Raw genomic sequence first — 17,024 nt, 5'->3', positions numbered from 1 at the left:
ATGAGTCACATATGGGCTCCCCCCACCCCTGCTCCCGTGCTAAGGCAGATTCTAGACAGAAGGTCCATGAGGACTTGCTTATGGAGTACATACGCTGCCGCCGTGCCGCACGGAGGAATGGACGCTCAGAATCGCCCCTCGTTTCAGACACCCCTGCCACCATCCACGGGACTGGACGATGCAGGCGAGCTTGAGACCCAGTGAAGTCGGCCCTCAACCATGCACAAGCCCAAGGTCCAGGGCAGGTGCCAACCATCCCTGAGACAGGATTCAGGTCACCAGAAACTGCTGAACCTTCCCCAACTACTCACGCTAGACTGCAGCAAGCGTCCTGGCATCTGGTTAATTTGTAGGCATTACCAGTATTTGTTTTTTTTTAAAGATTTTTTATTTATTTATTTGAGAGAGAGAATGAGATAGAGAGAGAGAACACATGAGAGGGGGGAGGGTCAGAGGGAGAAGCAGACCCCCCGCTGAGCAGGGAGCCCGATGCGGGACTCGATCCCGGGACTCCAGGATCATGACCTGAGCCGAAGGCAGTCGCCCAACCAACTGAGCCACCCAGGCGCCCGGCATTACCAGTATTTGTCACAACAGCTTCCGATTATGGATCCGGCCCTGTGTTCCACATGGATTAAGCTGTCACAAGAGAGATGCGAAGATCCACCCCCCTGCTACAGATAAGGTAACCGATGCCTGCAGAGAGAGGGAGGTTAAGTGACCTGCACATTCACCCCAAGTTCTTCTCATTCTGAAGTCCCCGCTTTAACCGCTACTCCAGAAAAATGTGTCATCAGAGAATAAAGTGGCAGGGGAGAAGAGGTGTGCTTACAGGTATTCTATTTGAACCCGGCCACTTCAAAGCAAGCCAAGCACTCTTTCCCCAAACTGGCTGCCTATCAAAATCACCTGGAGCACTTCAAAACCATACACGGTTTTGGCCCAGCTCCTGATTTAGGGGACCGGGAACTCCAGGGGCAGAGCCTGGAAGGATTTATTTTCCACAGGTTCCATCAGCTCTTCTGAAGCAGCCCGTCCACAGCTGGGTTCAAGGTGGCTTCATCCAAAGGGGAGCACAGACGTCCTCTGCTCATCAGCCTGGCCCAGAGAACACGCTGCCCAAATGCCCAGAGAGAGGCCAGACGTGGAGATCCCTGGCTGACATCCGAGAGGCTCCTGGAGGGAGTTTCAGAGCCTCCTTCTCAAGGATTATTAAGAGTAGACCTCCAGGGGCGCCTGGGTGGCTCAGTCGTTAAGCGTCTGCCTTCTGCTCAGGTTGTGATTCCAGGGTCCTGGGATCGAGCCCCGCATCAGGCTCCCTGTGCTGCGGGAAGCCTGCTTCTCCCTCTCCCACTCCCCCTGCTTGTGTTCTCTCTAGCGCTGTGTCTCTCTCTGTCAAATAAATAAATAAAATCTTAAAAAAAAAAAAGAGTAGACGTCCATTCATCCCAAGCAAGGGACGACGGAGTGAATTTCTGCAGTTAATGCTGGTTTGAAGCTTCGGCCTCAAAACACAGCCAAAAGCGTGATCAGCAAATAATAGTGGGAAGCCTTGGTCATAACACTGAGAGTCACTGGAGAAAATAAGAAGGAGGAGCTCATCGGGGCGCCTGGGTGGCTCAGTCGTTGAGCGTCTGCCTTCGGCTCAGGTCATGATCCTGGGGTCCTGGGATCGAGCCCCGCATCGGGCTCCCTGCTCAGCGGGAAGCCTGCTTCTCCCTCTCCCCCGACTTGTGTTCCCTCTCTCGCTGTCTCTCTCTGTCAAATAAATAAATAAAATCTTTAAAAAAAAAAAAAAAGAAGAAGGAGGAGCTCACTGCCAAAGCATTTATTGCCAGGAACTTTTGCGACAGAAGCTGGTGCACAGGTTACCTAAACAGAGCACCTCCCACACCATGGCTTTATCAGGGGCATTGCTGTCGTCCCCAGGGCTGCATGGGTAGGAGGTCGGTCCTAAACCAGCCGCCTTCCACAGGCAAACTAATCAAGCCCTATAAACGCTGGTTTCCTCATCTGTAACAGTGACAGAGTGCATGAGAATCCACTTCACGACCCACAGGGAGCACTTGGCCCCTCCCCAGGAAGCCCTCAGAAAGGTGTGCACTTTGCCACGGGCCAGATCACCGTGCTCACATTCCAAAGTCACCCTGCTGAAGAGGGGTGACCCTCTGCAGGAGGGGACACGATAGTGCTCGGATCACAGAGCAGGCCAGACAACCACCCCGATCTCCCCACCACCAGCCACAGCCACCGTGGTTGCTGAACAACGTGAGGGCGGAGATCCGGGCTGAGTGATCCCCGGCAGCGTCCCCAGCACCCCACGTGGAGTCTGGCACGTGCTGCTCACTCATGACAACCCTGAGGAATGAAAGCAAGCGCCAAGGAATCAACAAAGCAAAGAAAGAAAACCCACGACATGTTCGCACGCACCCCACGTACACCATACACACCCTCCGGGTGCCTTAGTTTACTGGACACCAGGCCTCTGACTCACTCCCCCAACCTGGCAGATGGAGACTCCGAGGCCCAGAGAGAAGCAATCACCCCAGAGCACACACAGTGTGCACGCAGCCGAGCCAGGACCCAAAGCCAGGTCCATGCAAAGTGGCCTTTGTGTTCTCCCTGCCCCTCGCTGCGGCCACGGCCTGCCTTCGAGAGGCTTCGCGCCATGACACCTTGATTGAGTTCGTGGAGCCTCACTGTTGGCCAAATGCTGGGGAGTTACCTAGCTCCAATTCCAAATACTCAGTCAACAGAAGGAACAGAGAGAGGCCCCAGAGGCAAGCGTGTCACAGAGGGGACTCTGGCCCCCAGACACAGTTACTCCTTGCTCGCTGGCCCTCCCTTCCGTACTGTCTGTGCACAGCTCACAAATCCTGACAATCGACATCTTTCTCCTTCCCTTGTAGTGTGGGATACATTCTGTGTCCGTGCATTCGGGCTGCTACAGCAGAAAACCACAGGCTGCAAGGCTTGTGAACAAGAGAAATTCTATCTCACGCTTCTGGAGCCTGGGAAGTCCAAGATGGAGGCTCTGGCTGATCTGCTGTCTCGTGGGGACCCCCCTCCTGGTTCACAGACGGCTGACTTTTCACTGTGTCCTCACAGAAGGGGTAGGGGAGCTCCCTGGGGTCTCTCTTTTCTAGAAGGACATGAATCCCATTCACCCAGGCCCGAATCACCTCCCAAAGGCCCCACCTCCAAACACCACCACATTGGGCGTTAGGGTTCAACAGAGGAATTTATGGGGGGACATAAACATTCCACGATAGCACCTTCCCTGTCATTCAGAACAGAAACTAGAACTTCGTGTGTTCCGCACAAGATGTTCTATGGGCCTTATTTCATCTAATTTTCACAAGACCCTATGAAACAACAGTGTTATTCTTCCTGGTTAGTAGATGGAGAGGTTAAATAAATTGCCAAGGTCACACACCTAGTTATGGTAGTACAGCAGGAACTTAAACCCAAGCCAGGGTTGCTAACACGCTCACTCAGTGTCTGCACACATATGAGGTATCCGGCCTCTGATTCCATGCGCAGCGCGGGACGTCCCCCACTTGCATCCGTGGCTGTCTCTGAGCTCAGCAGGACCAAGTCCTTCACCAGCGTGGCCTTGGCCTTCGATGCCCTGCTCCACCGAGTCCCAGGAGGGCCCAGCCCCAGAGGAACTCTCGGAGACACTGAAGACAATCAAACAATCAGAAGCAGCTTTGGCCTCAAAGAGCTTACGATCTAGTGAAAGTGCAGATCACACACACACCGTCACCTACATAACCCGTCATGACCTACGGTTTTCCCACCCTCCGTGCTAGGAAGGAAACCCCCAGAGGGCCATGAGAATGAGCGGATGGGCAGTCCTCCCTGAAGAAGTGACGTGGAGGATGAGGAGGGTGAGGAGGGTGAGGACAGAGAATGGGTAAACAGGTAAGACGGGTTAACAGGGAGGAAGAGAGGGAGGGTGCAGGAGACTGGGGTGCTGGCAGGGTGCTCTCTTCTGTTCCAGCCTGACTCTCTGCTCCAGCCCCAACCTGCGTGTGGGAGGAGACAGGTGGAGCTCCCACTGGTTTGTGCCGCTCTGGTAGGCAAAGGTCCAAACACGGTCCGCTACCCCGAGAGCCATCAGAACCAAGCACAGCTGGATGTGAGTTCAGTTGGCCAGAGTCCACAAGCCTGGGCATCCATTAATGACCCTACATTTGCCCAGTGTTGCCAGGAGGCAAGGAATTACATCTCAGCTCGCCCAGGGTTCTGGGAAGCTTGTTGGAACACACCATTTACTCAAAGAGACAGTTCCTTCAGGAATTGCGTAGAAGAGAAGAACAGAAAATCCAGAAATAATCAGAATCCTAAAACAATCAAAGGAGAATATAAGTCAATGGTCTTTCTGTCCAAAGATATAATTCACGAGCCAGACTGTGAATTTCCAGTTATGACTTAAAAAGCTCAAGGAGCAAGCCGTGGGGCGTCTTTGCCAAGGCCAAGTTCAAAATGCCTGAAGACAATTATTCATGTCCCAGAACACCACTTCACTCATTAGGCCATCAAATACCTATCATAGATCATATCAGATATCATATGTGCATGTATGCATTTATGTATATATACATACATCAGATACAAATAATCCACTATTGGTGCTTTGACAATTGCTTTATGAACAATGTATTTCCCAGTGAGGCAAGAAGTCTTGCCTTGTTGTAGTCACTGTTCTATTTTAGGCAAGACAATATGCATTTCCTTGTTTTAGTCAAATAAAATAAATATCTAATTATCATGGGATCAACTCGCTCAATACTTATTACATAAGGTTGCATTCTCTAATTCAAAGAACACTGTCTCAGCAGTCAGACTGGCTGGGCCACTATTCTTTGCCTTAAAGCCATTTTCGTTCTCTCTTTGTCTCACCCAGTAAAATGAGGGTGTTCATCTAGCACACAGGCTCCAGAACCCAAGGATTCTACCTTGGAATCCACTAGGAAGTTATGTTAAAAATGCAAACTCTGAATCCCGGCTTTGCACAGGACCCTGAGACCTCCCTAGTGCTGCTAACATCCCATGACTTTCTGAAACACAGCTGAGGACATGAACGAGAACCACTTCCCTATTAAGGATGAGTTTCCAAATTTCAATTCCCTTTTGAGTTAGTGCAGAGTAAGGGTAACTCAACGCTTGACAGAGAAGTTGGCGTAACACCGAGAAGCGCACACACAGGCTCCCCAGGCTGCTAAGAACTTTCTAAATAGGTGCTCCCAGCTGACCGGTCGATGGGAGTTTGAGCGTACAGGCAAATGATTGTCTAAATCAGCATATTCTTTACTGGGTCCATACGCTCTCTACAAATGTATATCACATATGTGTGGGCACAGCGTTCTGTGCCATTTCGCAGCAGGGAAGGTGCATTGCCTTCATGCAGTTAAGAGCCCCGATTCTGAAGACTGCACTGACGTGACTCTCAGTCAGGCTGGTCAACCGTGCTGAGGGACACGAGGACGACAAAGACACAGCCCCTGCTGCAGAGAGGGGTGGTGGGCAGGAAGCAGCACAGAAATAAGTCCATCCCAAGGCAGAAGAAGGAAAGCACCTCCAGAGTGTTAGTGAGCGGTTTGGGGGTTCAGGGGAAGAACGTCTCCTTCCTGCTCAAGCAATGTGGGAGAGCCGCCAGTTAAGCTGGGCCTGGAGGGAGGGGAAGAATGGTTTTTATAAATATATAGAAATGAAGATGGTGGGCAGAGCGAGCAGCATCCGAGAGGGCTCGGCAGAAAGGGAATGCCTCGCTTGGACTTCAGAGTGCCCAAAAGTCGTTCTTTGATACTAATTACTACAGCGGATGCGCCTTTAGTTACTCAGAGTTGGGCTAAGGTCCCAGCTTAAACCCGGACAGCTGATAAATGACAAAGGTTTCTTCACCAACGCGGAAACCCAGCTGGGAACCGATGGGCCTGAGGTCTCCTACCCCATGGTGAGCAGACACGGACACCTCAGGCATCATGGTCCGTAGCTGTCATATGACACCGAGGTGCTGAATCCTTAAGGTCTCTGCACATACCCTCGGGAGCTTCAAAGTTCTTCTGCAGTGTGAAAGGTCCAGACAACGGAGAAACAAAATATTAAGGAAAGGTAGGTCACTTCATGTGCCAGGGCCCTGAAGATTGCCAAATGGCCCTGTCCTCTAATGACCCCTGGGCTCGAAGAACTTCATCCTGCAAAACTACACAAGATGGATGAGACAGGGGGCAGGAGAAGGAACCATGTGGCCAAACCCTGGGACCATAAAGGCCTCCAGTAATCTCTAGGTGAGGTGCTCCGTACAATCCGAGGACCAGTGCCTGGAAGTTGCTCCCCACACTGCCTCAACTAAGGTCATGCAGCATGGCCAGAGAGCACAGAAATGGAGAAAACCCACTTAAAAAGGGTAAGAGGGACGGTTTCACCATCCCCCCCAATAAATGAAGAAATGGTTTAAGGTACCCTGCAATGCCTTGTAATTAGTACAGATGCAGGGCATTATATCTGGGTGTAGTAAATGCATTAATTTCCTAAAGAACAAACAATTTTTATCTACCTGTTTTTTTTTTTTTAAAGATTTTATTTATTTATTTGACAGAGAGATAGCGAGAGCAGGAACACAAGCAGTGGGAATGGGAGAGGGAGAGCAGGCTTCCCGCCGAGGAGGGAACCCGATGTGGGACTCGATCCCAGGACCCTGGGATCATGACCTGAGCCGAAGGCAGACACTTAATGACTGAGCCACCCAGGCGCCCTATCTACCTGTTTTGAAATTCTTCTTTTTTCTGATACATGGCAAGCCTCAAAAAAGAAAGCAGCCCAAGCCTCTCCCAGGTCGTGAGCTTATTCCAGGCGTCCAGTTAAATGGGCACGAAAGCGTTGAGTAGGGTGACGGCCCGGGGTCAAGAATGATTCTGCAGTTTCCGGGGCAGGATCACTGGGAGGACAATGGTGTTATTAATAGAAGAGGAAGTCAGGGGACGAAGTGGCATGAACGAGAGGATGAGTTCCGCATTGGGTGTGAAGGACTCTTAGGAATTCTTTGCGTCTGTGCGGCTTAAGTGAGCCAAACACCACTGACAACTGACAACGCTGATCCTGAGTAGGAGGAGAGGACAGTGAAGGGTCTCTGCCAGGGACCGTGGACGTGCAAACCATGAAGAACCTACGCAGTGCTCAGGGATGCCAGGAACTGCCTCAGATAACGAAGTCATCTGCCGCAGAGCTCCCTGAATGCGCCCCCCTCCCAGCCCCAGAACCCGGGCTTAGGGCACAGCAGGTGTGAGACACGCATCACTGACGCCCTACAAGGAGACCTCTGCAGAGCACAGGTAGCAGGTGGGGACCTCACGCTGTGACCAGATTCAGACAGCTTTCAGTCTGTGCCCCCCATTCTGTGCCCCGCAGCATGCACGCCTGCCAATAACAACAACAACAGAGTAGGGACGAGACCCCACAGAACCAGAGTGACCAAGCCTAAAAGGGAACTTTGGGATCATCCCAGCCAGTCTGCTGTTTCTGCAGGTGAAGAATCCTGGCGCACAGAGGCGGAAGCACACACGCGTCCCTAGCAGCCGACGCAGACCTGGCATCGAGCTCTCCTGACTCCTTCCTGCCACCCAGCAGCATATGGAGACTCGGGCTCCCTTTCCTCACCTTGGGGGGCACAGCGCTTCCCCTGCAGGAGTACGAATGTGCATGCATACGTCCTTAGGGCAGGCGGCACTCTGAGCCACCCGCGGCGTGACACGGAAGCCTGGGGGTGGGGACAGAGGACGCAGGGGGTGCGTTCTCTGAGCGTTTTTACACGAGTTCCTTTTAACAGTGATTCGCGTTACTAATTCTATTAGTCAACTTACCACTTTTAAGAGAAATGATACCTGAAATCAAAGGGTTTACTAAAAAAAAAAAAGGCATGGAAACTAAGATCAGATGTTCACGCTGGAATAAAGGATACATTTTGTGTGTTTTGAGCAGGAAAAAAAAAATAGAAGCCCTCAAGCTCACTACTCATTTTTGCAACACACTTACAAGAAGAAAGCTTAACAACATATATGTGTAAACCATAAAAGTCTCAAGAATGAGAAATGAGGGCGCCTGGGTGGCTCAGTCGGTTAAGCGACTGCCTTCGGCTCAGGTCATGATCCTTGAGTCCCGGGATCGAGTCCCGCATCGGGCTCCCTGCTCGGCGGGGAGTCTGCTTCTCCCTCTGACCCTCCTCCCTCTCATGCTCTCTGTATCTCATTCTCTCTGTCTCAAATAAATAAATAAAATCTTTAAAAAAAAAAAGAATGAGAAATGAAATTTCAAAAAGAGCACTGTCTGGCTCAGCCACTTCAGCATTACAAAATGCCTCCTTATAGTCAGAATTTATGGGAGAAAAAAATAGACAAACCAGATTATATTAAGAAAAAAAAAGAATAATGCTACAAAGCTCACGTTAACATAGGTTTTTAGTTTGCTTCGAATAATAATTTGGGAAGGAATTGAGGCAAAAAGGCCCTTCTGCTCACATAAAATGTTAGTTAAAGAACAGTTAGTCATCAAATTTCCTTAATCTTAATTTTCCAGGGAAAAGCTCTACAAAGAGCAAATGTTAAAGAATAAGGTAAGTCTGGAGAGATGATTGAATGGGGATCAGATCCTTATTCTGATATATGTTTAACAATTTCAAGGAGTCTGTCTAGAAGTTCATTAATCTGAACTGGAAACCACAGTTTTGCTATGGGAAGATATGCACATATCTCCAAAGCTATAAGAACTTTCATATATTGCTAGCAAGAGTAATTACTAGAACAAGACCACATGAAAAGCAATTTAACAGTATCTATCAAAATCACAAATGTATACAAGATCCTCTGACTCAAAAATTCTATTTCTGGAAATGGATCTTATAAACAAACTTGCACACATACAAGGTTATTTTCAGCAGCAAGATCTGTCTTCTATCAGAAGACTAGAAACAGTCCAAATGCCCATCACTAGGACATCTGTTAAATAAGTCATGGTACAGCTATGCAGTGGAATGCCAAGTGTCTGCAGAATTGAACGGTGAAGTCTTCCATGTTTTGTATGGAAAGATCTCCAAAATATTAAGTAAAAAATTCAAGGAACAAAAGAATATGCATTACATTCCACCTTTTGTATTAAAATGGAAGCAGGGAAAAATAGTAATCTATGTTTATATTTGTTTCTAAAGAGATTTTTTTTTTAGAGCTAGAGAAATTCAAGAGATTTTGGAAGGATGCACACAGACCGGGGAGGTGAACAGTGAGACAAGAGGGAGGGATTTCACCGTATGGCTTATTTCCTTTAAGTTTTGAACCATGTGAATACATTGCCTATTCAATCAATTAATTTTCAAACAGCAAAAGCTATCTCCTTAATGCTCAAAACATTTCATGAATAAGATGTTTCCTTATAATAAAGAAAGCAGAGATTTCAGCATATCCTCAAACAATATTGATCTTTTGAATCCTTAAGCAAAATATGAAATTAGATGACTATCCTTACTTCTTTCAAAATAGTATTTTTATATGCCTTGCATAAGTGTAACACTTTTAGTACTTTGGCCTAAAAAATAACCCCATTTCAATGTTTTCAAGTTAAATCTCAACTTTCACCGACATGAAAACCAGCCACATTCCAGCCATGCAGGTACTTCTCAGAGCTTTCCTATCTCACCACCAGAAACACCCATACCTTTGGCAGAATGGTTCTTTCTCCCGTGAGGGATTCGGTGAAGGCAAAGAATATATCCGTCTTCTGTCTCGATGAAGTGTTCCTCACTAGGGTATCCCCAGTGAGCAATAATTTCACTCTACAGAGAAAAAGAATATTGGAAACTCTATGGATAGAATCGGACAAGATCTCCCACGTTAGCAGGCAAAGGAGAAGATAAAATGTCAGCAGACATTCTCCAGGCTTTGAGAAAACAGTTGTTATTGAAATTTTAGTGTGCTCAATCGAGCTCAATCTACTTGTTTTATCCATCTGTTCTGCTGACTGGTGTCTGATTAACCTTGGTTTCAACATTCTAGCATGTTCTACACCAAATGTGTCTAATTTCACCACTGCTTTGGGCCTCTCTGTTTCCATCCCGGCTCCACAAACACACTCCTTTCTTTCTTTCTTTTCTAAATATGCCAGCTAATATCGTGATCTACCCTATCCTCATTTTAAGAGGTCCTGTCCTAGGGAACAGAGTATAGCATTAATCCATTTTCATCAATGAACTGATAAACTTATGCTAACATAGGACACTAAGAGACAAAAAATTGGAAATTATGATCAAAATCACACTTCTCCAATCCATGGAGCAGGTGTTAATCAGGCATCCAGCTCTTCACTGGGCATGGAACCTGCTGAAGATTCTCTCTCTCCCTCCTCCTGTGCTCCTCCCCACCATGCTCACTCTCTCACTAAAAAATAATAATAATAATAATAATAAATAGTTATTTCTTTAGTCATTTGTATTTTCCCAATATTTTATGCCTAAATGAGGTATTTCCAGGTTTTATTGTTTACTTATGATTAATAACTTTGAAATGTGTCAATTACTCAACAAATTGTATTTGCTTATTTGTTCCAACAAAATTTTTTTCAGATATTTTGGTTTTTGTATTGAACTATATTCCCTGGACATTGCTAATCACACTCCTTGTTCAACGTATTATAAAAGCAGCAGTTGGGGGCGGGCGCCTGGGTGGCTCAGTCGTTGGGGTCTACCTTCGGCTCAGGTCATGATCCCGGGTCCTGGGATCGAGCCCCGCATCGGGCTCCCTGCCCCACAGGAATCCTGCTTCTCCCTCCCCCACTCCCCCTGCTTGTGTTCCCTCTCTCGCTGTCTCTCTCTCTCTCAAATAAATAAATAAAACCTTAAAAAAAAAAAAAAAAAGACAGCAGTTGGTAGTAACATCCTTGCAAAGTTTTGATACATTTTTATCATTCTTTCAACAAATTCAATGGGACTTAAAAATGAAATGAATTTATAAAAATTTCATTTATCCCATTAAGAAGTAGGTAGTTTTAACAGTTAAATGCAGTTCACAAAATACACATTACCTGATGGGAAAGTCAGCAAACCGAATTTAAGATTCAGAGAGCATGAAAAGCACAATGATCTATAAAGAGATGGTTTGTGGCTTCATGTAGCCCACATTACGGAATTGCAGAAAATACTTGACATTTGCCACAGATGCATGCATCCTTGAGACTTTGAGAAACTTACCACATTCATATTTGTTTCAGGATCCACACCTGCCAGCTTGCTTTCGAACGCCTCGGAAGGCAGGGTCCCAAGGACCAAACAGACCACCAATCCCAGGAGCTGCATTTTCATTCTGTATAAAATAGTCTATTGTTATTTGTCTGAATTTCACTACACAGATTATGTTGGTAGATTAATGCTCCCATACAAAGTTCTGAACCAGGTTTAGGGCAAGTAAACATCAGGTCAAGGGCAAATAGGAAACAAAGGACTCTAGCCATATCTGGAAACAAAAAAAAAAGGATTATTTTTTTACTAGGAAACTCCCCCCTCCCCTCCTTTGCCACCACCAGTTAACATGTGACCTTTGGAGCCCAGCACACCCACTCACCCTCCCACCATGAGGTTAAACAAAGTGTTCTGGAGAAAAAACAGAGGACAGGACTTAGAAGACAATAGGCTGAAAAAAAGGAGGGTCCACAAAGTTCCAGAGCCTGCGAGCCTCCCACCTTTTCCCTTCTAATTGCGATATAAACATTTTTAAGTTCTCATGTTTAAGTTCAGTATTAGTTCTTGTCCAAAATTACATGTCAGGATTCAAATTTGTCACCCAAATATTATGCTAAGTGAAATAAGCCAGACTGAGAAAGACAAATACCATATGATTCCACATGTTTGTGCAATCTAAAAAATGAATTAACAAACAAAAAGTAGAAACAAAGCCATAAATACAGAGAACTGATGGTTGCCAGAGGGAAGTGGGTGGGGGGACGGGCAAAATGGGTGAAAGGGAGTGGGAGGTTCAGGCTTCCAGTTATGGAATGAGTAGGTCATGGGGATGAAAGGCACAGCATAGGGACTATAATCAACAGTATAGAACAGAGTTACATGGTGATAGACGGTAGCAGCATAACATACAAAGATGTTGAACCACTATGTTGTACACTTGAAACTAATGTAACATTGTGTCAACTAAACTTCAGTGACAAAAGAAGAGTAATAAATTTTTAAAAATAAATAAAATAAATATGTCATCCAAGGAAAAGAGTAAAATGAAAGAGAGGCTGAAAGAGAAACAGGATAGAAGACCACCCGTTTCCCCTTCTGAGACCCTCCAACCACCAACAAAGATGATCTAGTTTCTACCAGTGATGGTGCAAAATCACAGCACAGCGAAGACCTTGGGGCTGAGTGTAAAAGGCAAAGTGAAGTGAGTCTCCCAAGGAACCTGGATGGTTAGAGGCAAAACTGGAACTACAGCCCAGCATCCTGCATTTTTTAAAAATATAATCATTTTTAAAAAGATGCATGCATGTATACCCATACAAAGACTTGTATGAAGGGGCGCCTGGGTGGCTCAGTTGTTAAGCATCTGCCTTCGGCTCAGGTCATGATGCCAGGGTCCTAGGATCGAGCCCCACCTTGGGCTCCCTGCTCGGCAGAAGCCTGCTTCTCCCTCTCCCACTGCCCTTGCTTGTGTTCCCTCTCTCGCTGTGTCTCTCTGTCAAATAAATAAACAAAATCTTTAAAATAAAAAAAAATCTTTAAAAAAAGAGACTTGTATAAAAATGTTTATAACAGCTTTGTGTGTAATAAACAAAAACTAGAAAAACCTGAATACCCCAAATGGGTGAATGGATGGAGATATATATATATATATATATGCATATACATATATATAATATGTACATGATATATACCTACTATTCAGAAATAAAAAGGAATGAACACACAATAACATGGATGAATCTCAAAATAATTATGGTGTATGAAAGCCAGACCAAAAAAAAAGAGTAAATACATATGATTCCATTTATATAGTACTATGGAAAATGCAACCTAATCTCTATTGACAAAAAGCAGATCTCGAGCTGTCTAAGGAAAAGGGCAAGAGGAAAGGATTGCAAGGGGGTATGCACAAGGAATCTTTTGAGGGTGACGGACAGGTTCACTATATTGAATTTACCGATGGTTTCATGGGAGTATACATAGGTCAAAACTTATAAAATTGTTCATTTAAAATACATCTTGTTATTGTATGTCAATACAATACAGCTTTTTTTTAAGACTTGGGCTTAACTGAGTATTCCACAAATCTTAAAAGATTGGTTCTCAGGAGATCACCATAGTGAATTCTGCCAATGCAAGTCCTACTGATGCTGCAGTTACTTCTCCAGCAGTGATGAACCCTGGACATCTAAACAGAAAGGAGTGTAACCTGGAGCCTGCGCTGGCAAAGCAAGCTCACTTGGCGTTTATTTCTTTATGGTGGTTGGGAAGGGATGTATACTCCCAGGCCACCTTTTATCATAATCCCTACCTCCCCGAAGTCCACTTTTACTAGGGAACAGGGAAGAGATTGAAAAGGAAAAAGAAAGGTCATATCCACAATTTAAAACAAAGAATCTTCTCGCAGCAGATGCTTTCCACTCGGTACCGATCCCACAGAACCTGGACCAGCTGTCCACGGAGACGCTCCAAGAGGGTAGCAGCTGAAGATCCTCAACTGCATATGTCACCCTGTTCATGTTTCCTTCCAACACAACATTAAGCAAGTTTTTCAACCAACTAGTCAAGTGATTCTTGGAAGGATGATGATTAAGAAGTTTAAACGGAGAAAAAGCCCCCTTCCAGGCTGGATCCTGTGTGTTTTTCTGGGCTCTCTTAGCAACTTCTATCTCTGTTCTCTCTACATTGTAACAATGCAAGTAAGTGCTCTTCTGCCCTCATTTCGCCCCCGCCGGAAAGCAGGGCAGGCGTCTGACTCAACTTTGAACCCTTAGGATCTATAGAGTTGCCCTGCACCTAGGAGATGCACAGTACAGATTTTGAAAAATGAGATACGGGTTGGTCCAAAAGTTTAGTGGCTGAAGAAAAGAAAAGCCCCAAAGCAGCCTCCCATTTTGCTTCCTACTAATGACAAGGTCAACACCACCACCAATAATCTCGCTCCCATTAAACTCCCGCTACGCTCCAGGCACGCCAGTAGTGCTTCCGACCTATGTTAACTACTCCTCCAGCACATCAGTACGGTCCCGTTAAATCCTTGTTTCGGGAAGCTGAGCTTCACCTAGGTCAAGTACGGGAAGCAAAGCGCCAACCGGTTAAGGGGGAGCTTAACCAGGGTAAGGGGGTAGCTGGGAATCAGGAATCCCGGTTGCCACCGCAATCCGAGGGCTCTGGGCGGCTTTGCTGATCGGCGACCGCTCCCGTACAGGAAATCGGAGGGCTCCCATGGAAGGGAGGCAACTTCGGAGACCCCGCGAAACCTGGACCACGCCGCCTGCAGAGGAGGAGCCCGCAGGTGCTCCAGGAGGGATGCGCCACGAGCCAAGCGCAGGGGGTCCCGCCGGCCTGCAGAGGCTCGGGCGTAGGAGGGTGGGGGGGCGGCGCGCGGAGGCCCGAGCTGCAGCACCCGTAACCGGCGGCGCAGCCCGGCGGCACTCACCCGCACCGGTCCTCCCAGGCCGCTGTCCAGAGCCGCAGTGCCCGCTCGTGGAACTGGGCACCTGGCGGGGCGGGGACCGCGGGAAGCGAGGACAGGTTCCCCTCCAGGCTCAGGCTACGCGCGCAGCCAATCGGAGCGGCGGGCCGCCGGGAAGTGCTGCCGAGACCCCGCCCCGCCCAGCGCCGCCACGGAGCATGCGCCTTGGGCGGGCCCCAGCAGGGCGGAGGCTCCGCCTCCCAGCCCGGGCTGATCCCCAGCTGCACCTGCGGGCCGAGGCTGACGCTTTCTCCCGCCGGGTCCGCGCCCTCTGCACCTGGCCTAGAGCTGTGGGCTCTGTAAGTGCAAAGAAATTGTATGTTCCGTATAAAGCGCTTAGCATTGTGCCTGATGCAAAGCAATCTTGCTGTACATTTTATTTTTATTTCTAAAATGCCCAGTATTAAGAGACTTGGGGAATAGCAGCCAACCAAACAAGGTCCCTGTTCTGCTTACATTCCAACGGGAACAGACACACCGTGAATAAATATATAACATAAAGTAGTAGAAAGTGCTGTGAAGAACAATAAAACAGTAAAGGGACAATGAAGGAGGATGTTGTGTTACGTGTAAGGTAATCAGAAAAGGACTCTGATGAAGTGAGAACTGAACACAAACAGGAAGCTGATTGAGAACCATGTGGATACTGGAGAAAGACCATTCTGGGGTGAGAGAATAGCACGTGCAAAGGCCCTGAGGCAGGAATATTCTGGTGGGTTCTAGGAAAAGTAATGAGGTCCGTGTCACTGGAACAGAATGTGATGGTGGAGAGTGGTAGAACATGAAGTCCTAGAGGTACTTGGGTGCCTTGGAGGGGCAATTGTAAAGACTTTGCTTTTTCTTCTAACCAAGATAAGAAGCTGGTGGAAGGTTTCAATAGAAAGGCAACATACTTTGGTTTACAGTTTAGAAAGATCACTCTGACTGCTAGGGTCAACTAGGGAAGCAGGGAGACAAGTTGGAAGTCTACTGCAATAGTCCAGGCGAGAGTTAATGATGCTTGGACTGGGGTGGTGAGAGCAGTGGAGGTGGAGACAAACACTCGAATTCAAATGAAGAAAGCACCAAGAGGAGCAGCTTGGGAGGGAAATCAAGAGTTGGTTTTAGATGTGTTGATTTTGAGACACTCTTTAGAGAACTCTCTCAGCCAAGGCCCTGTCAGCACACCGAACCCACTCTAGGTATTCCAAACAGAGCAAATGGTTACACTGGTGGCGGAATTGTCGGGAAGCCAAACAGGGTTTAGGCTGAGACCAGCAATGACAGGAAGGGCTGAGGTGGTGTTGGGAAAGACAGTGTCACCAGAGACCAGAGGTGGTTGTGTTGAACAGCAACCTCTGCCAGAGACACTTCCAAGGTCAAGAGAGGAGGGTTCAACATGCTGTGGCCTTTCCTGCCTCCTGCCCTCCAGTTTCCCACCAGTCCCTCCTCTGGGTCAAATGCAACCTGACGCTGGCTGACAGAGGACCCTAAGAAACGCAGGCTACAGGGCTCAGACCCCTCCACCCTCCACGACACAGAGCAGAGGGTGGGCAGGGAATGGATCTAGAGACAAAACGGCAAAGATCAGCACTGGCACGTACACATCTAGTGTTCAAAGTCAAATCCAAGGCTGGCGATAGAGACAGAGTTTAAAGCCCCAAGACTGGATGAGGTCTCCCAGAGAGAAAGCGTAAGCAACAAAGAACACACACAGAGGAAACTAAATGAAGTGAGCCCTGCAGCTGCCCCAGATAACAGCCTGGGAGACTTTCCAGGCTGCAGTTCAGGGAGAGGGGAACTTAGGTAAAAATCCAGCAGTTTCGGGGCACCTGGGTGGCTCAGTCGGTTGGGCGTCTGCCCTCAGCTCAGGTCATGATCCCGGGGTCCTGGGATCGAGCCCCATGTCAGGCTTCCTGCTCAGCTGGGAGTTTGTGTCTCCCTCTCTCTCTGTCCCTTCCCCCTGCTCATGCTCTCTCTCTCTCTCAAATGAATAAATAAAATCTTTTTTTTTTAATCCAGCAGTTTCTCTGAGTGGACTCAGATGAGAATTCAAGAAGGCTAAGGCAATCGAGTTTGCAGGGCAGAGTAACGAGGTGGAGAGAGTTGCAGAGAGAGAGAGAGAGAGAGCAAGAGCTCTGGGGGTCTACCAAGCATTCCCCTCAAGTCTTGCACTGAGAATTAACTGGAGTTTGCATATGAAGAAACTACACTAGACCAGGGGGGAGAAAACACCTGAAAGGAACAAATGGGTAACTCCCCCAAGTTTACACAGGATTGGGAATAGTTCAGGTGACACTGGGCCAGAGTGGAAAAACCTCGTTACATAAAAGGCACTAGGTA

The 17,024-nt window shown here is 47.5% G+C and overlaps 1 protein-coding gene across 2 annotated transcripts in view; it reads right to left on the bottom strand.

Moving 5' to 3' along the window:
* The window catches only part of LIPA (lipase A, lysosomal acid type), a 32,778-nt gene extending 17,959 nt beyond the window's left edge, over window positions 1–14,819 (bottom strand). For both annotated transcript variants that reach the window (XM_035008552.1, XM_035008553.1), the window contains exons 1-3: window positions 14,667–14,819; window positions 11,240–11,351; window positions 9,712–9,829 (exon numbers count right to left, since the gene is read on the bottom strand). In XM_035008552.1, coding sequence (XP_034864443.1) covers window positions 9,712–9,829; window positions 11,240–11,350 — 229 coding nt within the window. In that variant the 5' untranslated portion in view covers window position 11,351; window positions 14,667–14,819. The remainder of the gene's footprint in view (window positions 1–9,711; window positions 9,830–11,239; window positions 11,352–14,666) is intronic.
* Window positions 14,820–17,024: the final 2,205 nt, after the last annotated feature.

Source organism: Mirounga leonina, unplaced genomic scaffold (genome assembly GCF_011800145.1).
Source record: "Mirounga leonina isolate KUSES-001 unplaced genomic scaffold, KU_Mleo_1.0 Mir_152, whole genome shotgun sequence".
Lineage (NCBI taxonomy): Eukaryota > Metazoa > Chordata > Mammalia > Carnivora > Phocidae > Mirounga > Mirounga leonina.
Note: the sequence above shows the minus strand (reverse complement) of the source record. Positions and strands in the feature narration are given on the sequence as shown.